Source organism: Lagenorhynchus albirostris, chromosome 4 (genome assembly GCF_949774975.1).
Source record: "Lagenorhynchus albirostris chromosome 4, mLagAlb1.1, whole genome shotgun sequence".
Taxonomy (NCBI): Eukaryota; Metazoa; Chordata; class Mammalia; order Artiodactyla; family Delphinidae; genus Lagenorhynchus; species Lagenorhynchus albirostris.
The window spans coordinates 62,022,912-62,050,366 of record NC_083098.1 but is presented as its reverse complement, the minus strand read 5'-3'; the positions used below and the strand labels follow the sequence as shown (position 1 = coordinate 62,050,366).

The window sequence follows — 27,455 nt, the reverse complement described above, 5'->3', positions numbered from 1 at the left end:
ACATTTACTTAAAGACTTATATTTCAAAGAAACATCTATCAAAGAGACCAGCAGATAGACCTAAGTGTGGAAAAGTAGGTAGAAGGGACATTGGGTCTGGAGGGTGTAGGTGGAGATTCAGCCTAGAGAGTCTCTTGTAGGCACCAGATTGGGAAAGTTTTAGCAGTAGATGTGATTATATGTGGGGTATTGAAAGTGGTATTAAGGGATACACATCTGTTCAGACACAAGATGAAGAAACCAAAGTTCCCAAATGGTAAACGTATCATGGCAATAAGAAATTCTCAGGAATTCAGAAGAAGCTGTTGAATTTTGGAAGGACTCTCCATAGGAAACAGGTTCCAGCCCTTGACCCAGACTCTCAGACCAGAGCTCCTGTTCCCAGGGGAGAGCCTTAGGGAGACTAATGATGATCTTTCACCTTTAGAGACTCAAAAATTACATACTCAGAAATTAGAAATTTGAATAAACAGAAATCAGGTATGGAAATAACATTTCCAAAATCTGAACCATACTATCTCGGACATGAACCATATAATTCCAAGAGAGGCATTACAAGATGAGCTATGACTCAGGGAACAACATGAAACCCAGAAGACAGCAATGGAAGAGAACGTCCAGGGTCAAGTTTTTAGGAAAGGGAAATTGGGGCAGAGCTAGGAAACATAGTGTGAGTGTTAAAGCAGCATTTCTTGGGCTAGGTTAGTAGGGAGTAGAACTTCATTTTAAACCACAATATATGGAGATTGAGTAGGAAACTTTCTCTCTTGTCAGTACTACTCTAGGAAAAGGCAGGAATAGTGTACAAAAAGGTAACAGTTTGTCCTAATCTTAGGGAATTTGGAAGGTTGGTGAGTGGGGACTTGATTAACAACACTGAAAAATCAAAGTTTTAAAAGCACATTTTTTTCCCTTTATAAAACCATTCAATTGCCCAAATCAAGTCATAACTGTCCCTGTTTCAACACACTGCAGGTCAGACTTCTCTCTTCAAATTTTCAGTTTAGGCTCTTTAAATCTCTGTGCGGAAATGAAGTTCAGTTTCAGACATTTCCTTCTTATAAATGGCATCAAATTTCTCATTTTGGGCAACAGTGAAGTAATTCTTCCAGTCACCTGTAATCCCTAAAAATTACAAATAAGAAAACATATGAATGAATAAAATATTTTCATTATGAAGGAAAAGCTAATGTATACCAAAAGAAAAGATTTGTAATCTCAGTAGTGGGATTGCTGGGTCGTATGGTAGTTCTATTTTTAGTTTTTTAAGGAATCTCCATACTGTTCTCCATAGTGGCTATATCAATTTACATTCCCACCAAGTACAAGAGGGTTCCCTTTTCTCCACCTCATCTCCAGAATTTATTGTTTGTAGATTTTTTGATGATGGCCATTCTGACTGGTGTGAGGTGATACCTCATTGTAGTTTTGATTTGTATTTCTCTAATGATTAGTGATGTTGAGCATCCTTTCATGTGTTTGTTGGAAATATGTATATCTTCTTTGGAGAAATGTCTATTTAGGTCTTCTGCCCATTTTTGGATTGGGTTGTTTGTTTTTTTGATATTGAGCTGCTTGTAAATTTTGGAGATTAATCCTCTGTCAGTTGCTTTGTTTGCAAATATTTTCTCCCATTCTGAGGGTTGTCTTTTCATCTTGGTTATGGTTTCCTTTGCTGTGCAAAAGCTTTGAAGTTTCATTAAGTCCCATTTGTTTATTTTTGTTTTTATTTCTATTTCTCTAGTAGGTGGGTCAAAAAGGATCTTGCTGTGATTTATGTCATAGAGTGTTCTGCCTATGTTTTCCTCTAAGAGTTTTATAGTGTGTGGCCTTATATTTAGGTCTTTAATCCATTTTGAGTTTATTTTGTGTATGGTGTTAGGAAGTGTTCTAATTTCATTCTTTTACATGTAGCTGTCCAGTTTTTCCAGCACCTCTTATTGAAGAGGCTGTCTTTTCTCCATTATATATTCTTGCCTCCTTTATCAAAAATAAGGTGCAGAGTCTGGCTTTTAAAAATACATAAGAAAGATTAATTTTCTTGTCTAAATTTATGGGCTGTACAATAGTTTCCTAAAAGAGATTCTTTTAGTGTTTCTAATTGTCCTAGGTCATGGGGTTACCACTGGCCACTGGATCAATGGTCAGAGAGTATTCTATTTCATGAGTTACTTTTGGAAACTGTACAAAGACCTGGTCAAGAGCACAGTCAAACCATGAAACAGAAAGCTGATAAGTATCATTTCACAAAAATAATAAATGAGGATGTTATGATATTTGGATGATATTTGTGTTTCCTGAATTCACTAGACATATCTTATTTTAATTTTAGAGGAGAAGAATAGCATTAAAATCAAACACATAAAATCCCTGAACCATTTTTACAAAGGTGAAACTGTTGGGATATAAATTTACATTTAATCTTTTATACTGGATGCTTAAAAATATATATTTGGAAAATTAATAAATTTTTAATGTACTGTTAATGGGTTTGGAGGAAAACATTAATTTTGCCAATTTATTTAATATTAAATATAATAGTGTTGAATTTCAAGCCTTATTAACCCATGATTGCTTCATGAAGATTTAAAACCCTTTTAATGAAAAATATCCCCATAGACAAGGTTGTTTCCCTGGTTTTTTACTTTATTCTGTTTTCACCAAATGATAATAGTTCTTTGGAATGTATGTGAGGGTAGTGCATATCTGGGATAGTATACCTCTAAAGATGTCACTGAAAAGAGAAAGTGCATATTTAAACAATAAAGAGTCATATATAAAGTAGTCTAATAATCTTCTATTTTGAGTATAAATACTATATACACAAACACATTTGCTTCACAAGAGTGAGGGAAGTATAAAAATTTTTTTGATAAAATAAATTCTTGCCAAATCTCAGGGTTTTCTGTTTTGTTGCTGTTTGGGACATAGGCATAAACATTGGACATTATCTATCCTCTCCCTAACATCGTTACTATTGTGTGACTAAATTTTGACCTTCATTTATCCAGCGTGGACTCCTTCAAGACTGAAGACCAAACTATGCTTGGCCCTTTGTCCATTCTTCACTTTTGAGCCCTTTTCAATATTCATTACATGCATGCCTCTTGTATTATATTATGAGCTTCTTGAGGTAGATGTACATGTCATTTATATTCTAGAGAATATGAGCTGCATATAGGTGTTCATGAAGAGCTTTTCATAAATATTAACTAATGAATAAAGGGTATTCTTTAAGTGTTATTGAATGCATGAATGAATAAATGAATAGATGAATCTTGAACTATTAGATTAGAACATATTAGACTAATATGACTTGCTACTTTTGTGTATATCATTTTTGGTCAGAAAAAATATAGTAAATGCTTATATATCTTTTCCCAAAATCCTCCCCCAAAACTTGTGCTATAGGTGTTATTCCTTTCTTCATTTTGTCAGTGATGTAACCAAAACTGTGGCAGATTTATTAATATATGCAAAGGTTCAGTGAGTGGCATAGCCTCGATAAATCCCAGAGCAATCTCACCACAAAGGTTATGTTCTTCACTACTCCCAGAGGGGATGTAAAGACTATCTCTCTCATATACCCTTTTCCTTTGAAGTTGGTGAAAGCATGGAATCCACATACTGAGCTTATCTCATCTATCTTTATACCCTAATGAGATATCATTGGATCATATCAATTTTCATATGACTGGGGATAAAACTCTCCTGGAAGTTACATTCAATGGTCTGGCATAATGAAAATTTGCCTTGTTTAATTAAAGAGGTTTTTTGTCTCTGTTTCTTCCACAAGAAAAACATGTGTGTGTGTTATGTGTGTGTTGTGCATTTATCAGTCTTATTTGTTCAAACTTGTAATGCACCATTTACAATGAAAAATTTGCCTTGCCCTCTTATACCACAGATTATTTTTTAAGTGCAGTGTTTTTGAAAATTAAAAGAAAAACATAATTTAGTGTTTTTAGTATAGGACTACACTAAGGTACAGAGAAAACTGTGTTAGAAATATCTGTAATCATATAACTCTTTCAAAATTGAGGGTTTTGATCCACATGTTCATATGCACAATATATTCCTAGGGTTATGTTTACTTCCCGGCACACCAACTGAAATTTTATCTTTTTCTCTCCAATCCAGTAAAGGACATTGAAAAGAAAGGTGGCAAGACTAGGTGGATAACTTCTCAAATTTTAGTTAATAATCTGTTAAATGCATTATTTTTATCATTAATAACACATTTTTGACACAAGCCATATACAATAAACCATAATATACAGTATTTGCCTTAATGGAAATAGAGCTGTATTTTGACAGTGAATGTCATATTTCTCTATTGTCATTTTTTAAGTTAATTTTAGATTCCATGTTTTCCTATAATTCAGACAGTATTTTTAGGGAGGAAAAACTTCCCATATGGTAAAAAAATGTTATTACTCTTGGTGAATCCTTCTTAACAAAATGACCACTGCTTTCTAAATGATAAGGGGTCTTTAAAGAAGATGGTACTGTGTTGAGTGACATTAGTTTATTACTGGGGAGGAGAAGGAGGCCTATGACAATTTAAACAAAGATTTAAGATTTAGTAATAAAAAATTTGGAATGACTCACATCAGAATTGACAAAACCACTCCCTTTTAGCAGGGTAGTAAATAGAAGGAGAAATATGTATCAAGTACTCAAGGTATTTTAATAACGTGTTTACATGCATTATTTCCTTTAATAATTTCTAATCTAATTCAGCAACTTTTGTGGTAGGTATTTTTAGTGTCCTTATTTTACAGATGAAGAAATTGATGCCAAAATTGGCTAAGTAACTTGATAGAGATTACAAAGCTAATCCTCACTTCAGAGTAATTCATAAGAAAGCAAAAAGGAAAATTAAACTCAGCAAAATATTAACCTTTGCGCATAAAAGAGGATTTACTGTGATCCATCACTGTACTTGGTAGATGTGTATAATTTACCAGAGGGTTGTCCTTCATCATTTCAAAGGAGGTATGATGGACGATCTTATCCAAGATCTCATCATTCAGGTTCTTCTCTAGAAATCTAACAATCTTCTTGATTTCTTTCTTTGGATTCTATCAGTGGGTAAAGAGACATATGCTAGAAAATGGTACACAATAACTCATTAACATAATGTGAAAAAAATCATAAAATGAGAAAAATCAACAATTTATGTTTAGTAAAAGTAGAATGGAATATTTTGTTTGTTCTAAATCTTATATTTTTAGTTTTCATTCAAAGTACAATAAGAATAAATCTTGGCCTAAATATTAACAGTATTTAGAGAAAAAGATTATAGTAATGATTTTAAGCTCAATTTGTGATCAGATTTGAAATGTAAATGTTTTAGGGATCTAGTATCTTTGTTCCTTCTGCCATTATTTTTCTGTTCTTCATCAAACTTGCTTTCTTATTCTTAATAATAATATTTAAAAACAAAAATAATAAATTCAGGGAAAACTTCAGGTATTTTTTAAAGTGTAAATACTGATCAAATCTTGCTTGGATGTAAATTATTAAAAATAAACTCCAATGAAGTTGCAAAGATATCAAGACCTAAATTATTCATTGGTCTTTGAGAATAAGAAGAAAAAAATCTGAGAGATAAATCATTTTTTCAGATTCTAATGACATAAACTTAATATTTATAACTTTTTAGGAAGCTAAGTTAAAATCTACATAGATATATCTAGAAAGATTTTGAGGGGGTAACATCTAAGCTGAGTTTAGAAAGATGAGTCAGAATTTACCAAGATGCAGTCTGCTGAGTGGTTGGAGAGTGAATTCCCAGCAGAGAAAATAGTTAAAATTCTTGGAGGTATAGGTTCTCACAGTGTGTTCAAGGGAGAAAAAAAGCAAAGTGGTTGCAGTTAGAGCTGAGTTGTTTATAGGAGTGGGAGAGGCTATGAATCAAGAAAGATGAATTGGGGTAAAATTGAGAACATCCTTGGATGTCCTGCTGAAGGATTTGGACTGTATCTGATATGTAGTAGGGAAGCAACAGCATTTAATAATATGTCTTATTAACTCTCTGTGTGTTTATGTATGTGTGTGTGTGTGTGTGGGGGGTGAATGTATGTGCATGTGTATTTTTTTTTTTTTTTTGCAATCTCAGTTTGTTGTCTTTTTTTTTTTTTTTTCTGTACACGGGCCTCTCACTGTTGTGGCCTCTCCCGTTGCGGAGCACAGGCTCCGGACGCGCAGGCTCAGCAGCAATGGCTCACGGGCCCAGCCGCTCCGCGGCATGTGGGATCTTCCCGGACCAGGGCACGAACCTGCGTCCCCTGCATCGGTAGGCAGACTCTCAACCACTGCACCACCAGGGAAGCCCTGTTGTCTTTTTTTTTTTTTTAATATCTTTATTGGAGTATAATTGCTTTACAATAGTGTGTTAATTTCTGCTGTATAACAAAGTGAATCAGCTATACATAAACATATATCCCCATATCCCCTCCCTCTTGCTTCTCCTTCCCACCCTCCCTATCCCACCCCTCTAGGTGGTCACAAAGCACCGAGCTGATGTAAAGGAGAAGGACACATTTGAAAGATATAATAGTTAGAGCATGTGAAACAATGGGATGTTCAGGATATAGTGGAACCATATCAGCTACATGAAAGCCAGTGAGGACAATTTACTTTCAAGCTTTGAACTCTGAATGAACAACCAAACATCATTAACCAAAAGAGAGAATAAAGGAAAAGGCTTACCTGTTGGAGAGAGAGAAGCAAGACGAGTTTAGTTTTGAACATGTTAAATTTGAGGGTTGTTTTAATAAAAACATGGGTTTGAATTCAAGGTAGAAGTTAAAATGGAGTTTTTGGTGGGTCATTAGTACATAAATAGTTTTGGCAACAGTGGGCTTGGACATGATCATCAAACTATAGCAAAGAGTTCAAAAAGAAAAATGAGTAAGTGATAGAGATTCACAGGAAAACCATGACAGTGTGATAACACATTAAATGTAGGAGAGAAGTTCGAAAAGAAAAGGTGCTCAAAAGAAACACAATGGTTAAGAAGGATGAGGATAAAAATGTCCCTGATTTCAGTTATTGTCATTAATGACCTTAACCAGATTTGGGTAAGTAGGCAAGGAAAATAGGCAAAGCAATCATGTCATTTTGGACTCCATAGAGTCCAAGTTGAAAAAATATAATAATCCTTTTACCCCAGGATGTAGCTAAAGAATTATCTAGAATGCATTTCTACCATTTTACCTCTTTCATATCTTCATAGAATAAGAAAAGTATTGGGTGTTCTTCCTTTTTCTTCCACCAGCTTTTAACGTGATTAAACCAGGAGCCAAAGGCCACTAAAACCAGAGAAACAGTCTACTTCCATAAGCATTCATCAAATCAAAGATTTGTTTGTGACCAATAAGTCAAAGTGTACAAACATTTTGTGGAATTTAGTACTCAAGGGAACTGAGACTGTAAAGCCAATTTAAACAATTATATACCATCAGCCATTTATGGATGTATAATCAGATTTTAAAAATATTAAGTACAAAAGAAGCATTTCAAATGAAAATACATTGACCTCTAACAGGTTATACTTAGCCTCACACAGAAGAAAACTATTCTTTTATGAAGTACTCAATCAATTATTTACCTAAGTACTATAAATATATCTGTAACAGATTTAACTAATGATTTGGGCAAGTTAAACAATTTCTATTCTGAGCAGGAACTGAGAATGAGTTTTTAGCAACTGAAAAGAGATTCAAGAATATTTTCATTAAGCCAATGTTTAATACCAGGTTTATATGTTGAATGTCATAGTAAAATATTAGATGTATTTGATTTAATTTTTAAATGGTATTTGAATGTACTTGTTACTGATTTGGAAAAATAAGTGTTTTGAAAGGAAAATTCATACTTGTAATGGTTAATATTATTTTTTAAAATAATTTAAAAATGACATTAATTTTTAGCCAAGGCCATCGTACCATTTCCAGTCAAGAATTTCTCTAGATATTCTCCCCAGGTTCCCGGAAGAGGTTGTAAATTATTCATTAAGTCAAAATGGTAAAATGAGACTGCAACATCCTTGGCATTTCGAGCCAGATAAATCATCTGCAGGGAGAGGATGAAAAAAATCAAATACATGATATTTTGTTTAAGAAAAAAAGTAACATATAGTAGGCATGTAAACCAACAGGTTTGAAATCCATGAAATTAAAAACAGGAAAATATTAAGAAAATTAATGAAACAAAAAGCTGGATCTTTTAAAAAAAATCAAGAAAATTGATAAACGTCTAACAAGACTGACAAAATAAATAGAGAAGACACAAATTACTAGTATCAATAAAAAACACGGGATATCACAACAAATCTTGCAGCTATTAAAAGAAAAATAAGAGTGTGAAAAGATACCAAACATCTTACTTCATCAGGGAAATGCAAATTAAAACAATGAGACACAACTCCATACTTTTTAGAATGGCCAAAATCTAGAACAGTGACAACACTAAATCCTGGTGAGGGTGTGGAACAACAGGAAATCTCATTCATTGCTGGTGGGGGTGCAAAATGGTACTGCTACTTCATAAGACACTTTTTTCTTTCAAAACAAAATATACTTTTACCATATGATCCAGAAATTGCATTACTTGGTATTTACCCAAAGGAGTTGAAAAATAAAGTTCACACAAAAACCTGCAAATGAGTGTTTATACCAGCTTTGTTCATAATTGCCAAAATTTGGAAACAACCATAATGTCCCTCAGTAGGTTACTGGATAAATAAACCCTGGTACCTCCAGTCAATAGACTATTACTCATTACTAACAAGAAGTGAGCTATCAAGCCATGAAAAGACATGGAAGAATATTAAAGGCATATTACTAAGTGAAAGAATGCAATCTGAAAAGGCTACGTATGTATGATTCTAACAATATGACATACTGGAAAAGGCAAAACTATGGAGGCAATAAGAAGATCAGTGGTTGCCAGGGTTAAGGGGAGAAAATGAATCAGTGGAGCACAGAGGATTTATAGGGCAGTGAAACTGCACTGTATGGTACTATAATGGTATATACATGTCATCATATATTTGTCCAAACCCATGGAATGTACAACACCAATAGTGAACCCTAAGGTAAATTATGGACTTTGGGTGATAATGATGTGTCCATGTAGGTTCATGAATTGTAACAAATGTATCGCTCTGGTGAGAGGTCAGAGATATTGATGATGGGGAGTCTATGGATATGTGGGAGCAAGGGATATATGGAAAACCTCTTTAACTTCCTCTCAATTTTCTGTCAAAATAAATTTGCTTTAAAAATAGATAAAATTGCTGTAAAAAAAAAGTCTGTTAAAAGAAAGAATAAGATGGGAATATTATTAACATTTCACTACAAAACTCAACAACTTAGAATTCCTCACATATCACAAACTAGCAAAAGCCAGATAGACAATCTGAATACCTTCACAATTATTGGAAAAAAAATGAGTTTTAAATTTAAAAGTTTCCCCGAAGCAAATATCCAGGCTCAAATGTCTCACTGAAGAATTTTACCAAACTATTAAATAAGAATTGATATCCTTATGCTGAGTTTTCAGGGAAGGTCAAACTATATAAGACAGCTGGGAAATAATAGTAGCAATATTGTGCTGAGATAAGGAGTTTGTTGCTTCATAACCTTGGAAAACTTGAGCATGTACGTTTAGGCTAAAATGTATTCTTTTAATCGAAACACGTTTTTTTAATGTAGCTCACTTCTCATGGTAACAGATAAACAAAACATTTGAGCAATTACTTTACTTACTATGTGAGTGAAAAAGGGTTAAAAGTCACATTAAAAAATTTACTTGTGGTTTAGAGTATACCTTGCAGTTATTTTCCCAGAAAGACTTAGGAATGAGATCAATTGGTAGATGTGTCTTCACAAGCCGGGGTGATGGATTCTTCTCTAATTGCTCTATACCTAGGGAAATTTAGTTTGGTTATGGAGATACTAGAGTCTCCAAGGAACCTGCATTTCTGGATTTTCTTAACCAACTTTTCAAAATATTTTTGACCAGTATATAATGCTGCTAAATTTTGAACCAATCTCAAGCATCATTTATCTGTATTCTAAGAGCCAATATTTTCTAATGGTTAAGAGCTTGGGTTCTGCAGTTAGCCTCTTTGGGCTCAAATCCTAACTTTATCACTCATCATGAAATATCTGAAAGTATCCCAGAGTCTCTAGGTTTCATTTTAACCACCTCCCAAATGACAAGTAATAATACCAACCTTAGCAATTTGGAGTTTTATCATGCCTTTGCATTATTACAAGTAATTACAAAAATGTTTCCTGTATGTAGAGATATTGATAACTGGTAATTCTCATATTGGCTATTGTTATGCAGCAGCTATTGTAGTATAGATGAGATCTTTGTAGAGCATCACCTGTTGTACCTGCATTTTCATTATTTCCTTTATGTGTCATATATATATATATATATTACGCATATAAAAAATGAAATTTTTGTGCAATTTTTAGGTGCTGGCTGAAATTTCTAAAGACATACAACTAATAAGTAATAGAACTTAGTTTCAAATTAAGTCTTTGGTTAAGGGTTATATGAACTTCCTTGTGACAGAAAGTATCCATTTATTTTCTACATGAAGAGCTAGGAAGATCCCAGGGGCCTAGATCAATCTATAAGTGACTTGGCCAGTCTGAGGGCACTTTTGGGGTAAAGGCATACTCAGAGAATTTCTGACATAGACCAAGAAGAGCTGTGATTACCCTTAATTTATGATTTTTTAATGGACTCAGTGGCCTTTATCACTTCCCGGATTTATCTGTTAATGATGTCATCCCATATAGAGTCGTCAGTCCCTAAAATCTCAATTATTCTTGTCTCCTCCTTCAGGTTTCACATCCAGTCAATCTTACAGTCCTGTACATTTTTTCACAATATTACTTACACCCAGTCTAACCTCTAGATTACCTGTTAATCCTATATATATCATCTTCACATATTTTGCATACAAAGGCACACCTGCCCCAAATTGTATGACTCACTCATTCAAAGCAATCCTATGCTTCAATTGTTCACAAAATTAACTACATATGTTTAAAAGCCACTCAGTTGCAAATAAGTCATCCTTTTTAAATGTTCTATACAGCACATATTTTGTCTCACAGTTTATGTTTATTTATTTGTTTATTGTCAGTTCCCATGCCTCTTCCCATCCTCATTCCCAAATGCGCACTGGAATGGAGAGTCCATAAGAGCAGAAGCGTAGCTTGTTATGTTCACCAGTGAATATTCTGTAGAGAACAGTTCATAGCACATGGTGTCAAGAAGAACCCCTTAATATCAATGCAGATAGGGTTGACAGACTTAGGAAATAAAGATGCAAGAATCCCAGTTAAATTTGAACTTCACATAAACAACAGATACCTGTAAGTATCTCCCCTGCAATATTTGAAATATACTAAATAAAAGAAGTATCTATCTGATTTTCAAATTTAATTGGGTATCCTGGATTTTATCTAGAACTATTAATTATACACCTGTAAAATTCCACCAGCTAATTCCTTATGTTTCTACTGACCTGGTAGCTGCAGCTACTTTATCCAGCATATAGAAATGAGAAATCATAATCTTCCACAACTCACTCTGCCTCAATGTCCATGACTTGAAATTTTATGTGTCTCTTTTATAAAGTTTTCGCTATCTGTTCTTCCTCTTCCATCTCTTAACTTCACTGAAAGATTGCTCAACCTCTTCTGTCTTGTGATTGTTTTGCCACATGAGGTCCTTTAAATGAACCCTTTACATACTTAAATGTGAATGTTGGGAATATGTAATGACATCACAAATATACACATTCAGGTTGCAGAGGAAATCTGAGTGTCAGTTTACTCTCCTTTACCTGCCGAATCTCACCTACTCACTCTCTGGTGATGCTACACAGCCTCACGTCCCATCCCCAACCTCTGTCTCTCACCAGTAATCTCTGGCTCCCCTGTCCCTGATTACTTTGATTCTATCACTTTTTCATTTCATACTTTTCTATGGTTCTGGAGTCTTAACTCACTCGATTGGTTGCTTGTCCCAGAATAATCCTTTAGTTTCAAGCTTTAGCATTTGCTCTCTGACTTCAGGCAACCACACAGAGGGAATCATATACCCTCTCAGCTGGTCCTTCTCTGCCTGTGGAAGTAACTAGCTCCAGTAGGGGAGATAATTTGAATTCTGATGTTTACATTGATAGACATTCACCACCATAATACTGTCTTTTTATCCCAGGTTTCTAGCAGCATTTGAAAGCTAGCCCTCGCTTTTTGAACCCTTCTCAATTGCTTACATGATACCCTACTCTGCTGATTCTCTCTTAGCTCACTGAGTATTTCTTAAGAATTACAAGCCCTGCATGATCTGTCCCTGCCCCGTCTCCAATTGTTTTGCCTCTCACTTTTCTGTTCTCTCATTGTTGTTGTTGTTGGTGGTGGTGGTTGATTTTTTAGTCCCTGGACTACACCTAGGTCTTTTCTGCATCTAGGCCCCCATACCTAATGCTTCATCTTCCTGAAATATGCTTTCTCTAGCACTGTGCAAAGCTTTAGGTCTCCATTCAGAGCCGATATCCCTAACTACCCAATCTAAAGTAAAGTTTGCTGATGTTCCCTTTCGTAGAGCCCTATTCTCTGGATATGTTAGGCTAACAATATTCGTATATTGCTAGTTTCTTTACTTATTTAATGTCACAATGTTATTGTAAGCTCCTTGGAGATAGGATATCTAATTTGCTGACTTTTTAAAAATAGATTTAATTAATTAATTAATTTATTTATTTATTGGCTGCGTTGGGTCTTCCGTTGCTGTGTGCAGGCTTTCTCTAGTTGCCATGAACAGGGGCTACTCTTTGTTGCAGTGTGAGAGCTTCTCATTGCAGTGGATTCTCTTGTTGCAGAGCATAGGCTCTAGAGTGCAGGCTCAGTAGTTGTGGTGCACAGGCTTAGTTGCTCTGCGGCATGTGGGATCTTCCCGGGCCAGGGCTCAAACCCGTGTCCCCTGCATTGGCAGGCAGATTCTTAACCACTGTGACACCAGGGAAGCCCCTACTGATCATTTTTTATCTAGTCCATAGAACAGTGCACAGTTATTTAGAAGAACTCAGTAAATATTTGTGCAATGAAAAATGAATTGTATTAATAATAAATTTTATGTTTTATGAGGCATTGGTACTTCTTATTTATTTAATTACAGCAATGTTCTAAATTAAGAAATTACTGTTCTAATCTGCCAAATTTTATACAACAAAATTCAGTAAAAGATAACAAATGGTTTTTTTATCAATGAGATTTTTAGTTGTTTTCCATAACAAAATTATTTTATCTTTGATTAGCATACCTGGATGTGCATGCAATGGACTAAACTACAGTTTCTCTGTATGCCTTGCTTATTGTACTGCTTGCAAAACTTCCATTTTATGTTACCAAATATACTCCATTTTCCTTGAATGGACATCACAAATACAGTGTTTAATATGTGATGTAAATACTACTACAAAATTATAAATTCTGGGTGATTTAAAATTACCTGAAGTCCCCAGTCCAGGAAGAGCCATTTCCAACATTGGAACTTTCACAGTTATAACATCTCGCTTACAGTTTTCAACATCTCCATCATTTAGAACCATGTCCAAAATTTCACTAACCCAAGTGGTACCTGTGGCAAAAGACAACATTTTTATTACCTTCACCTGAATCTGGGGGCAAAAAGTCCCAGTTGGAAGCCTGCCACCTTAATATATTATCTTAGAAAATTAATTCTGCAGAGTTTCTCTTTCTATGCCCCAAATGTCCATTTTAATATCCTCAAAGTAGATGGCTAGACTGACTTTTAGGAATACTAATTTTATTTAGGATGTTAGCGATTTTGTAGAGAAGCTAATTTTCAGGGAACAAAAGCTGAAGTCAGACGTGCATTTGTCAGGCCACAAAACTCACCTGATTTGGGGTAAGTGGCTATCACAATGTCATCTGGCCTGCTTTGGAACTGTTCAATCTTTTCCCAGTTGTTTGCAAAAGCATAGGTGATGGGACAGCCATGGACTATCTTCAGATTTTTTCTCAGGACATCTTTTTGGGAAGTCATCTTTGTTCCAGACTGTAAAAATACTTAATTGAATACTTAAGAATAATCAAATCATGGAGGAAAAAAGAGGGTAAAAATAAGAAACTGAGTAACTAATGTTATTAAGACACTGCAACTTGACAGTAAAATTCGCCTTTAACACACTGAGCACAAGAGATCTAAATACAAAGGGCATTTTTATGGGTGTACAGCTGTAGACTGCGAGAGCAGCAGCTGGCTCAGTGACAAGCAGATCAAAGGTCTTTAATGGAAGCTTTGGAAAGAAATAGAACTGCACATTTTACTTTGAATTAAAAATCCCACTTCACAGAAATATGCTAAAAAATATCTGGACCTAAAGCAAAATAAATCTGTCAGTCATTGTTATACTCCAGTTGTACCTCATTTTTTCTCACAGGAAACCTGTTGTGTTTCTCACCTTGATTCTTCTGAGTATAATGAATTTGTTTTCTCTGTCTGCTTCTAAGATCCTCTTTTTTTATCACTGGTTTTGAGCAACTAAATTATGATGTGCCTTGGTGTGGTTATTTTCATGTGTTTGTTGTTGTGTGCCTATGCTTCACGTTTATTGAACTTCTCTGAATTGTGTTGACAGTCATCATTTCTTCCAAAAATTTTTTTTTTAATTTCTCTCTCTTTTTCTGAGAACCCAGGCTACATAAAGTTGTTCACAGCTCACTGAAGCTCTATTCATTTTGTAAAATCTTTTTTGTCTCTCAATTTGGATAACTTCTATGGCTATATTTCTTCATGTTCACTAAATTTTTCTTCTGAAATGTGTAATCTGATGTTAATACCATCCAATGAATGTTTTTCTCAGGCGTAGTTTTCATCTCTAGAAGATCATTTTGGGCATGATTTTACTTTTTCTGTCTCAACTTTTTGATCATATTGAATATAGCTATAATGACTATTTTAATATCTTTTTTTTGCTAATTCTAACATCTGTGTGAGTTCTAGATTGTTTTCAGTTAACTAATTTTTCCCTTACCTATGGTTGCCTTCTTCGGCTAGTTTGCCTGCCTGATATTTTTTATTGGCTGTCTGGTGGTGTACCTGGGTTTTCCTCCCTAAGCTGTGGCCCAGAAATTCTCTCATGACAGTAAGCTGGGGAAACTGTAGGGCTCATTTTGTTTGTTTCCTATCCACTATCATTCATTTTGATTGTTTCACACAAGGGGGAAAATTTAGTTTCTGTTACTCTATTTTGCTTAGAAGCTATGATGATTAATTTTATGTGTCAATTTGCCTGGACCATGAGATGCCCAGATATTTGGTCAAACATTATGCTGGGTGTTTCTGTGAGGATGTTTTGGGATGAGATTAATCTGTAAATGGGTGTATTAAATAAAGCAGATTGCTTTCCCTAATGTAGGTTGGCCTCATTCAGTGAGTTGAAGACCTGAATAGAACAAAAAGTCTGAGTAAGAAGGAATTCTTCCTAGCTGATGGCCTTTGAACTGTAATATCAGCTTTTTTTCCTGCATTCAGGCTGGAACTAAAACATTGACTTTTCCTGGGTCTGAAGCCTGGCAGGTTTTGAACTGGAACTATACCATTAGCTCTCCTTGTTCTTAGGCATTCAGACTCAAACTGGAACTAAATCATCCGCTATTCTGGGTCTCCAGCTTGCCAATTCATCCTGCACATCTTGGGACCTATCAGCCTCTAAGATTATCTAAGCCAATTATGTATAGTAAATCTCTTTATGTGTATATATATAATATAAAAATTGCTATGCATGTTCTTTAATTAATAAACTATCCTTATCATAATAATCCTAATAATGCTAACCCTGAATTAGAATCTTATTGATCTGTTAATCTATTCAAAACATTTTGGGTCTTGAGAGACTGTATTAGTCAGGGTTCTCAAGAGAAACAGAATCAATTACATATATATGTATATATATATATATATATATGTATGGAGAGAGAGAGAGAGAAAGAGGGAGGGAATTTATTATAAGGAATTGGCTCACGTGATTATGGATGCAGACAAATCCAAAGATATGCAGTTATCCCAGGCTGGAGAACCAGGATAGCCAATGGTGTAGTTCTCTTCTGAAGGCCGGCAGGCTTGACATCCAGGAAGAACTAATATTTCAGTTTAAGTGGGAAGGTAGGAAAAACTATGTCCCAGCTCAAAGACAGCCAGGCAGGAGGGATTCTCCCTTACTCCCAGAGGGCCCTCCTTTTTATGTGATTCAGGTCTTCAGCTGAGTGGTTGAGGCCTGTCCACACCAGGGAGGGCAGTCTGTTTTACATAGTCTACCAATTCAAATGTTAATTTCACCCCAAAATACACTAACAGACACAGCTAGAATAATGTTTGACCAAATATCTGGGCTCACTGTGAGCCAATCACGTTGACACACGGAACTGACCATCACATAGAGCTACTCATTATTTATTTTTTCCACTTCATTTTCACTGAACTTTGTAAGTGAAACTGTAGTCTTGCTCTTCCTAATGTGTTTCTCATTTTACAACCCTCTTTCTGCCCCCATGGAATGTAAACATCTCAGAAATAGAAGGAAATGCAGAATGTATAAGTAATAGGATCCATCATAATCTATTTTTCCATTTATTTCTGAGAATCTGTCAATCAATAATAATAGATAATGTATACAACAAATAGAATTTGAATTAACAAGCTAAATTACACCTCTGATTGACATATTAATTGATACATATATTCTTTTATCAGGCAATTTTTTTTTTTTCTTTGCAGTACGCGGGCCTCTCACTGTTGCGGCCTCTCCCGTCGCAGAGCACAGGCTCCGGACGCGCAGGCTCAGTGGCCATGGCTCACGGGCCCAGCCGCTCCGCGGTATGTGGGATGTTCCCGGACCAGGGCACGAACCCGTGTCCCCTGCATTGGCAGGCAGACTCTCAACCACTGCGCCACCAGGGAAGCCCTATCAGGCAAATATTTTGTGTAATTCGGTGATTCCAAATTCTTTGAGGGTGCTTTAAACAGTGATTGCACATATTAAGCTTTCAGTAGTAACTTGTGTAATGGGAACCACAAACAAAATCACTAATATAAAAGCTAGCTGTAATTTAAACTCATATGCCTAAAATTGATTTGTATAGAAAAAGTTATGCTTTAGATTAGGAAAAATATGCTGGTGTAACAGACTAGTGTTTTAGAGATAACTTCTCTACACCCTACTAGCCCCCATCCTCTAGCCCCTTAAAAAAGTCTAGAAGAGAGAAATCTGGACAAACATTTCTTCATTTTACATTATAAGACATGAATTATATGTCATATTTTATATCTTATAATTAACAGGTATACTTACAACAATAGTGTGTCTTTAAGTTTTCCCAATAAAAGTTGTTATTAAAGAATGGATTTTTCTTAAAATATACGGCATCTTATGCTAGAAATACAGTTCAAATCATTTGAATTTTGCATCTTCATTACTGCTCATAGAATAAAGGAGTTGGGGCCTCGGAAGCTTAGAAAAGTGTATATTAATGAAAGAGCAGAGTCTCAGCAGAGAGTAGACAAAAACATGTTTACAGCAGGCAAGATCCTAAGAAATGGATGCCAGTGAGAGCTGAGTAGACTGGGCATTTGGGGAAAATTCTATTAAATATTCCATATTAAATTGTTGCCTTTTCTATGCTTCTCAATTATCCTTTATTTTTGGTAAAATATCTGGCTGATTTCATGGTCCCTTGTTAGTGCAGGGGCAGGTTCTAGTAGAAAAAATTCGCCATCCTGAATTACTGTGGATCATGTCAGCAGCCTCAAGAAGGGAATAAATAATGTGGTTGGTCAAGAACTCAGCAGAGCAGGAAGTGGCAAGAAGTGAAACAGTATGTAAACACTGTGTTTGGAATAAAGTAGGTATTAAATGAACTGAATAAATGAATGAATGAATGAATGATGAGACCTACACTTCCCATCCAGAATCTTCTAAGATCTTGGGGACAGTGTAACTTCCGAGTTTGGATATAAAGAATGAGTGATGGCAGAAATCAACATAGTATATTCAGATATTAGATTTTTATTTCACATAGTAAATGAGATGGTTTTCCTTGAAACATTTTATTCTATTAATTTCTTAGCAAATTGTTTTTTCCAGATTATGTAAATGTAAATATCAAATCCAGACCTCATTTGAACACTTGTATATTCTGAATTAATTGAGGAAAATAAGTGAGGCTCTCTTTTTCTTCTTTGGCTCTAGAATATAAAATTTAGGAGGACTATAAGTCCACTTACCAACTCATATTAAACATACAGGTTGTTATGGGAAAGCAAGTGAGTATTGAGGACACAGATGTATTTTCCATAGTGTCTGCTATAAATCATATAGACAAATTTTTTCCCCACACAGTAGGTGGTTAACATTATGTTATACATTTATAACATCATTCCTAGCTCCATTTCATGTCTTAAAGTTTTCACTTCTTCATTTTAATTTGACTTGTACTATTATTTTATATTTATATAATTGATTCATAATTGCTATTTAAATACAGTCCATGTACAAGCACCATGTACTATTGTCATCATTTGACAGCTTGTTAGAAATGCAGAATCTCAGGCTCCAATCCAGAATCAAAACCTATATTTCAATAAAATCCCCAAGTAATTTATACTCATAAGAAAATTTGGGAAGCATGATTTTAAAACACCTTTAATCTACTCTCTGACAATATAAGATGTATATAAATGATTTATCAAAATGAATTAAGTTTCTTCCAGAAAATAGTGTTGATTGTGTTTAATATATATTATCTCTAATCATTACCCACCCTGACAATAAGTTTTACTTTCATTTTACAGATTGAGATTAGGAAACAGAGTTTCAGAGAGTCTGCTCAGACACACAGCAAGTGAGTGTGTGTCTCAAAAATAGAGTTCAGTTTCCCCAGCTCTGCTCACTTGGTCATACTGCATGTCTACATGGATGGGCCTGACTAGAGTCAAAGATGTTCCTAATTGTAGGGAAATTTTTTTTGACAAAGCAAACTTTGCTCTGACATAAAGCTTTAACTCCTCATGCTGCAAAAATGTTGTCAGAGAAGGATGGATATGAGTAACAAGATGATCGTGAATACATACGAATCACATCTGGGAAGTGGGTGTAACCAATTCAAGAATGTTGGAGTAGCAGTCTTGAATTAACATTGCTTCATCACGACCAGTGGATAATGATGAGCTTAGAATTATATGAGAAGATAGATTCAGGGAAGAGGGCCCAAAGACATAAGATAACTAATGTTATTGAGTTTATGAGTGATACTTACTTTAAAATATAAAAGTCGGTTCCTAAAAGTCTTTATGGTTTATGAGTGATATTTACTTTAAAATATAAAAATCATTTCCTAAAACTCTTTTAAATCTTACCATAAAGTGACAAAAAATTTTATGTGGTTATATAAATTTTATGTGGTCTACATGATACTACAAATCTTCCTAGTTAAGTTGAGCCATAAGCTAAAAAATAAAGTGTCTAAAATTGACTTTAAAAAAATTAATAGAATAAAAAGGAAAATGGGAAACAATGCCCCTCTTAGGAGAAAGTAACTGAGTCATCTGACACTAAAGGTGAATGGTTCTTTTAATGGGAAAAGAATATTTCTTCCATTTGTTTCACCCTAACAAAGTACAGTTCTACTTGGTCTACATCAAACTCCAGCTACTGAAATAAATGAATTAAATAATATATTCTGTATTGTGGAGTGTACCTTAACGTGGTGTGTATCTGTGTGTATGTGCACATGTGTATATAGGGGTGAAGGGGAGATGGGAGCAGAGAAGTGAGAACTTGGAGTGGACTTCTTTTTCGCTTATGAGGCTTACAGTTTTATGAGAAGACCCTCAATCCTGGCATGCTTCACAAGAGTCCCATTAAACCCAGAAAAATAAAAGGGATCACTGAAAGCCTGAGATTCTGCAAAACATAACAGGAAACACTGAGTTTCCCATGGGAAAATTGCAATTAGGCAAAAACATCCCAATGATAAACATGTGTTCAAAATGGAAACCATTCAAGGAGCCCAATGCACTGTGGATGCAAGATCAAAACTTAGAGAAAAGAGATTTAAAAAGAAAACTTTACCTCACAATTTAATCTCTTTTTCAGTTTTCGTTTTCAGTCGGTGGTGCAGTTGCGGAAAGGAACACAGCGTACTGGTGGTAGTCCTGAAGGGCAGGGCAAGGTGCACTCAGGGAGGCTCACTCCTGTCTCTGGGAAAAAAATGTTTAAGGATATGATCTGAATGTTGTAGTCAGTGACTTCACAGGCAGTTAAGATATAAAAATTTTGAACTACACACACAGAGACAGGGCCTGCTGCTTCCACTGCTGGAAGAGCCAGTAATCCCTGAGAAGGAAATGAATCAGGGTGGTGGCCAAAAGTAAGCAAAGTCAGAGATTAGCTAGATTTAAAGGTTCCCACATGGCTTCAAAGAGTTTGAGAGAAATGCAAAGGGAAAGAACTTGAACTGTCAGTAGATGGAAGTCTGTTGTTTCTTTACAACTTATAAGAATGTCTTGTAATAATTTTGATCATGATGAAAAGTTGTTTGTATATGTGTGTGTTTTCATCTGAAAGAAACATGAGTTTCCAATATCATGAAAAGAGCAAAGATATACAAACATATACTGAAGATAAAATAATTTTGGCAGCAGAAATCTAGAGGGTAGAGCTGATGGTTTCAGAATGCAGTTGTTTTCTGTCATGCTAATCATTTCTACGACCTCTCAGCTTTTCTTTTTTTTTTTTAATTCTAAGTCACAAATACACAAAGAAGTTTAGTAGGAGAATAAAGTGGTGATGAGGCTGGAGGGGTTAATGTCCAGCATATCCTTGCCATGCAGAAAAGAGGGCAACATTTTTAGAGGTCTCGATTCTTTTTGTGAGCTGTCCAAATGCTCAACGTTTAAGTATTGGCACCTAACTACATACATGAAACAATATAAACACTTTTGTATGGCACATGCCAAGGAAAGGAATTTGCAAACTTTGGCATAAGGTGTTAATTTCAGGAAAACTATTTAGATGTGCATGGATTGCCTGCAACCCCATTATCAATTAATGCATCAAACTTTGATCAGTATATACTAATTGAAAAACAACCGAAATCAGAGATTCTTGAATTTTAGTGTGTTTCAGAATCATTTTGGAGGCAATGACAAAACACAGATTACTGGGTCCCAATCCACAGTGTTTGTGATTCTGTTGGTCTAAGGTGGAGCCTGAAAATTTGCTATTCCAACATTCTGAGATGATGCTGATGCTACTGGTTTGAGGACCATTTTTTGAGAACAATGAATGAAAATTCACTCTTGTTTTAAAACATGTATTAATATTCTATTCTTCATTCATTCATTTATCTATCTATTCATTTATTTAGTCACCAGATCTATCATGTCCCAGGACACTACACTACGAAAAAAAAGAAAGGCATTGTGTTTGCCTTGCTGATTTATAAATAAATTGATTAATTGAAGGAATTCTCAATCTGTTGATAGCTCAAATTTTCCCCTTGAGATTCAAAGATTTTAAATGATTTGGCTAAGATCCTATAAACATCAGGTAAAGAATCAGGCTCAGAAAACAACTTGTGACTTCTAAGTCATGTCATGTGGGCTTAAGGAACAAAATAATAGAGCTAAAAGAGGGGTTAAGAAAGACAGAAAAGATTCACAATGCATGTATTCTTTTTTCCCTAAAATTAGCCCTGTGTACACATCAACCAGTCTAAATGGAAGTATTTAAGAAGTTTGAATTCTTTCAGTGTCACTGAGTGTCTAATAAAATAAATACGTAAATAAATTCTATGAGAAGTTAAATAAAAATTAGGAAATTATTTTATGGCAGGTGAGAAAGATAAAATTTTAAAGGCACACAAAATCTTAAAATATTTTTTCTTTGTAAAAGTAATATAGTTACAATGCAAAATAATTCCAGAAGATACAGAAAATGTGGATTTAAATTTGTTCTAAATTTCACCCACAGAAACAACCACTATTAATATTTGGGTATTTGCAGAGTATTCTAAATATTTTTACACAAATTTGTCCCCCCAAAATGGTATGTTATACATACCAGTTTTATGTTGAATTTCGCTATTAAGAAAAATATTTCATACTTTGGAAAAAAACTTTTAGAAGCAGAATTGCTAAAACAAAGGTATGTACTTCATTCAATTTAAATTCTCATTAGCGGAATATCAGTGCACCTCTAATCAATCCTAATGACCAACACCTGATATGGCAGATGGTTTAATTTTACCATTGTGGAGCAGTATAATCTTACAGGCAAAAATTGCCACCTCATTATTTTAGTTGGCATTTCTTTAATTACACAGAGCTTGACTTTTTTATGCTTTTCTCATTTAATGATTTTTTAAAGGGGTGGGTAAACTACTGTTAGTTTCTTTTTCAATTTTTTCTATTAAAATGTTTATGTTCTGATAAGTTTGAGAGGTTTTTATATATTAAGGACAGTAATCATTTTTCTTCCATAAGTGGAACAAATATTTCCCCAATTTGCCATTTTAATTTTATTTATTTTCTTCTCAGGAATTGTGGCATGCAATTTACCTTTGCATAATAGCCTGATATATATTAATAAATTTTAGTTTTTTATTATTTATCTTATAAGAAGATAAGTTCTTTGAAGACAGGGAGTGTGTCTTATGCTTTAAAAATTGCATATGCAAAGCAAATACAAAGAAATGCTGAATATATACGTGATTTTTATATACACATTTGTGAGGAAAAAAGGCTTCTAAATTTTAGCCATGCATGCTTATAATAACCACAGTGAACTTTATTTTTAACTACATGTTTATAAAAATTGTATCTTCAAATTGTGAACCTAGTAATACTGAATAAATGTTCTAAATTTTTGAAAGAGTAAGTTTAAAAATGAAAGTGAGAAAAAACATTGAAACTGGACATTTTGTTTTTGTGATATATAACTCAAGGCAAAAGTGATGACAGTTTTTCTCAGATTATGATGCTTTCCCTAGTTCTCTTTTTATGTTTTAAGGACATTTTATTTTTCTTATCTAAGAGTATCTGATTTAATATCCTAATATTTATCAATATTCTCCAAATTTCATTTTTCTTATACCAGTGGTATCTGCATATATAATAGTTTTCTAGTTACCCTTCTTAAGAATGTGTGAGTCCAAAGGAGAAGCTAACCTTTTTTGAAACTACTTGCTTGTCTGTAAACTCCTGAGGACAAGGCTGTCTTTTCCCTCCTGTGATAGAAATAATGGTAAGAGCCACTTCCTTGAAATTCCTTGTGTCATCATAGCTCATTTACATAAGAAAGCAGGGATTAGTGTAAAGATCAATCTATTTCCCTTCTGAAAATAGGTTACACGGATGTTTTTTTCCTCACTTCCCTATTCAGAACTGGAAAATCCCTCATCTGAATATTGATATTCTTATACACCTTGGTCATATTTAATGAAGAAGAAGGATGGTAACAGTGGAGGGGTATTATTGGATAAAGAAATATTCACAAGAAACACAAAAATTTATTGACATTGGAAAATGTCAATGAAATGAAATGAAAATATCCAAAAGTGAGCTTGCAGAATCCAGATTTATTTCCTTAGATGTCTTCAAAAGCTAAGGAATCCACTTATTCAACTTAGTTCAAAGTCCCTTGATGGCAAAGCCTGGAGTTTATTCCTCTTCATAAACGAATTGTCTTTCAAGGTCTCACTTAGGGACATCAGGTTTTATACTTCAGTATGAATATTACCTCCTAGAATTGTAGAGTACACAACAGTCACAACTGTATTTGCTGTTGCTATAGACTAACACTGATCCTGACCCTTAGAATGAACTTGGTAAACGTTTTGATGAATTAAAGGCTTTTAGATTTATGTTGATAATCATAGTTATGTGATATATTAAAAGTTTTTAGTCCTAGGTATAGGAAGCAGATTAATTTTATTTAATCAATTGTGTTTGGTAAATGTCAGCATGTAATTAATCTCACAACTGATTTCTTTGATAATTAATTTGACCCTGTCTGGTAATCAGCCTTCAGAGAGAACATAGTAGAGTGATGAGATCATGAACTTCAATGTCTACAACATAAATGTGAGTTTAAATACAGACTCTCTCTCTTGTTGCTCATTGGGTACACACTATTAAAATGGAAATGAGCATTAAGTAAATTCTCACATACAACTGCCACCAATCAAATATATTCTCTTCTTCCTCAAGAAAGAGAGCTTCATTCGGTTAGGTGAGACAAGGTTCTTGGGGCTGTGAATATGGACATGTATTCTTTTTCCTTTCTTTGCATTGTTGTTTTTTTTTTTTTTTTTTTGCGGTATGTGGGCCTCTCACTGTTGTGGCCGCTCCCGCTGCGAAGCACACGGGATCCTCCTGGACCGGGGCACGAACCCACGTCCCCTGCATCGGCAGGCGGACCCCCAACCACTGCGCCACCAGGGAAGCCCTCTTTGCATTGTTAATAAAAGTGAGTTTTCAGAACAACAGACAGAGAATGTCTCGGCACCAAAGTTATAATCTTGGGTGCTACAGGAATGCTTACTCTTTTAGCTGCCGAAGAGAAAAGCCCTGTTTGACAGCTGTGGTTTTTGTATATAATACTGGCCTTATCTTGACCCTGGAGAAGGAAATAACAAAGCCTGCTACGTGATGTTCAGTCTTCTTCTTCCCATTTATACACACCCACTCCACCCCCAACACACACACACAACACACAACACACACATGCAAGGAAGGTAAACCCCACTCTTGTTCACCATAACGTTAAAAGAGCTTGAGTTGAAGACATTTCTCCTCTTATTCCAAGGTGGAAGAGAAGAGAGTAGAGACACAAGTTGGTTCCTTCTTTTCTTTTGTAGGCTTGGGAAAGTAGAGGCAGCGAGCAGCTACCTCTAGTGCCCGTACGTTTTTCTGTGGTTTACATTTCTTGAAAAAGAAACAACAAAAGCTCTCTTAAGGAAGTGTGTCTTTAGCCCTAGTCCTCATAAGCTGCCTCAGCAAAGGTAAAAATGATATTTTCTATTAACATGTAATTTATACTTTAATATCCCAACCTTTACCCTGCCATTCCTCCCTCCCTGACCTCTACGGCTTTAGAGATACCCGCCCCATATCTGAACAGCACCCACTCTGAGCCTGATAAATTGTGTGGCTGGGCAGGCGTCCCTACTGAATACATTGCTTTGTATAAGTTTTAAATAAATGAATATTTAATGGTTTGTATTTTAGACTGAGTAGTACTTTTGTGTATATCAACTGAGTCAAAATACTGTATAATAAATTTTTTATTAAAAACATCTTTAGAAATTACGATTTCATAACTAAGTCCTTAGAAGAGTTTTCTGTTTTCTCTTAAGCTCCTATCTTCTAGATTTTTAATAGAAATTGTTTTTACATAAATTGCCATCATTTACTACTTTAGAAGAAGTTATATTGTTAATGCTCTTGAGAATTTTGACTTTCATAGCTGGATGAGGCAAACACATATCAAAGAGTGAGTCATCTTTTTTTTTTGACAGTGCCACGTGGCTTGCAGGATCTTAGTTCCCTGACCAAGGATCAAACCTGGCCCCCCAACAGTGAAAGCCCGGAATCCTAACCACTGGACCACCAGGGAATTCCCAAGGGTGACTAGCCTAAAATGGTTGTTTTATGACTATTTGAAATACAAAGCAAATGATTGCTTTTACTTGCATGAAATAAAATGCGTTATTTTTTTTCTGCAAGGAGTAATAATGATGTTTTCATTTTGGTTTTAATAAAAATAAGGTGATATTATACACTATAGTTCTTGAAATTTCTAAAGTTTATATTAACTTGAGATCTGTGAGATCTTTTAAGGTACTACATATTTTTAAAGAAATAAAAAGCTGAGTCTAAGGTTAATTTTATGTTATCTGGCTATACAGTATTTTAACTGACATAGTTGGTTGAACACACACCCTATGAATATATCAATGTACTCATAAAATAATAAAGAACTTTAACCAGGAAATAAACATAGAATGGTGATTCAGATTTCTATAAATATAGGGGACTCATGCTATTCTTTGTATCATTTTTAACTTTTCCTGAAGAATTATAACTTTCTGAGACAGGCTGAATATACTGAAAGTCTATAGGGGGTGAAGGTATAGCAAGCACAGAATGGTGTATTACAAGTCACACCCCTACTCCATTCACACTGTTTGTGGTCATTTGGACCACAGGATGGATGTAATTAACTCTGTTTTGTCATCACTTCATTTTTAAATACCCTTCACTTTCTAGTCTCCACCATTTACAGCCAATTTTGTTAGAGATTTAGGGTTGTAGGTCAGACCTAAAGATACTTTCTAACCTGGTCTCTGCCACCTTGCTCTCGGTATAGACTGGGAAATATTTCTCAATTTGTTCAGTGTCAATTTTCTAACTTGTAAAGCACTCAGTTTGGTCAAGGATGAGGTAGGGTTTTAAAGCAGAACAGAATTGCCTAGATTCCAATCCCAGTTCTCTTGGACATTGGGAAAGCTACATACTATCTTTGTACTTCAGTTTTATCCTATATAAAATGATGATAACACTGTACCGAATTCAAAAAGACAGTGTGCAAATTTAAAACAACGTTAGTGAAGCACTTAGTACAATGCTCTACTGGTAATTAGCTCTATGTCGGTGTGAAGTTTCATCATTTTTATTCCTGCATTCACTTTCTAATTCAATAGCAAGACAGACTAGAAAAATGATGATGGCTTATGAGCAGTGACTAAGTAGAAATGGGCAATTTAATTAAGTTCTTAATGAACCAGATGCAGTTATTCTCACAGAATTTTGTCCACAACAGTAGTGACTTTATCCTTATGGAACTACCATCAACAGCTGGCTTCCCCTCAATTTTACCAAGTCTACTTTCCTTTACAGGGCAGTCCCTAGAAATTGCATTTGACCTTTTCATTCCATTGCTTTAAAAAGTTCTATCAGGATGTCCACTTCTGCTACTATATACTTAGAGGTGCATACAAAATTTCACTGCATTTCTGCACTCTTCCTCTACTCTAGTATTCTTGCTTCCCTCTTTTCTTATAACACCCCAACCACCAAAACTCACATGCCATAAAGCAACCACAGGCTCCATTGCTCCCTATATTGCTCACATTTTCTCTTACCAAGTTTGCTCTCAGGAATTATGAAGACATCATACTCAGTGGTGAAAAGCTAAAAACATTTTCCTTAAAACCAGGAACACGACAAGGATGCCCACTCTCACCACTTTTATTCAACATAGTATTAGAAGTCCTAGCCAGAGCAATCAGACAAGAACAAGAAATGAAAGGAACCCAAATTGGAAA

General features: G+C 34.8%; 1 protein-coding gene across 1 annotated transcript; it reads right to left on the bottom strand.

Annotated features, from left to right (window-relative positions):
* Positions 1 to 988: 988 nt before the first annotated feature.
* SULT1B1 (sulfotransferase family 1B member 1) lies at positions 989 to 20,326 on the bottom strand. Its single transcript, XM_060147251.1, has 8 exons — positions 20,198 to 20,326; positions 13,965 to 14,124; positions 13,555 to 13,683; positions 9,841 to 9,938; positions 7,956 to 8,082; positions 7,225 to 7,319; positions 4,904 to 5,084; positions 989 to 1,125 (listed from the first exon to the last, which is right to left on the bottom strand). Exons 2-8 carry the CDS (start codon positions 14,110 to 14,112, stop codon positions 1,013 to 1,015), a joined length of 891 nt encoding a protein of 296 aa, XP_060003234.1. The 5' UTR covers positions 14,113 to 14,124; positions 20,198 to 20,326; the 3' UTR covers positions 989 to 1,012.
* Positions 20,327 to 27,455: the final 7,129 nt, after the last annotated feature.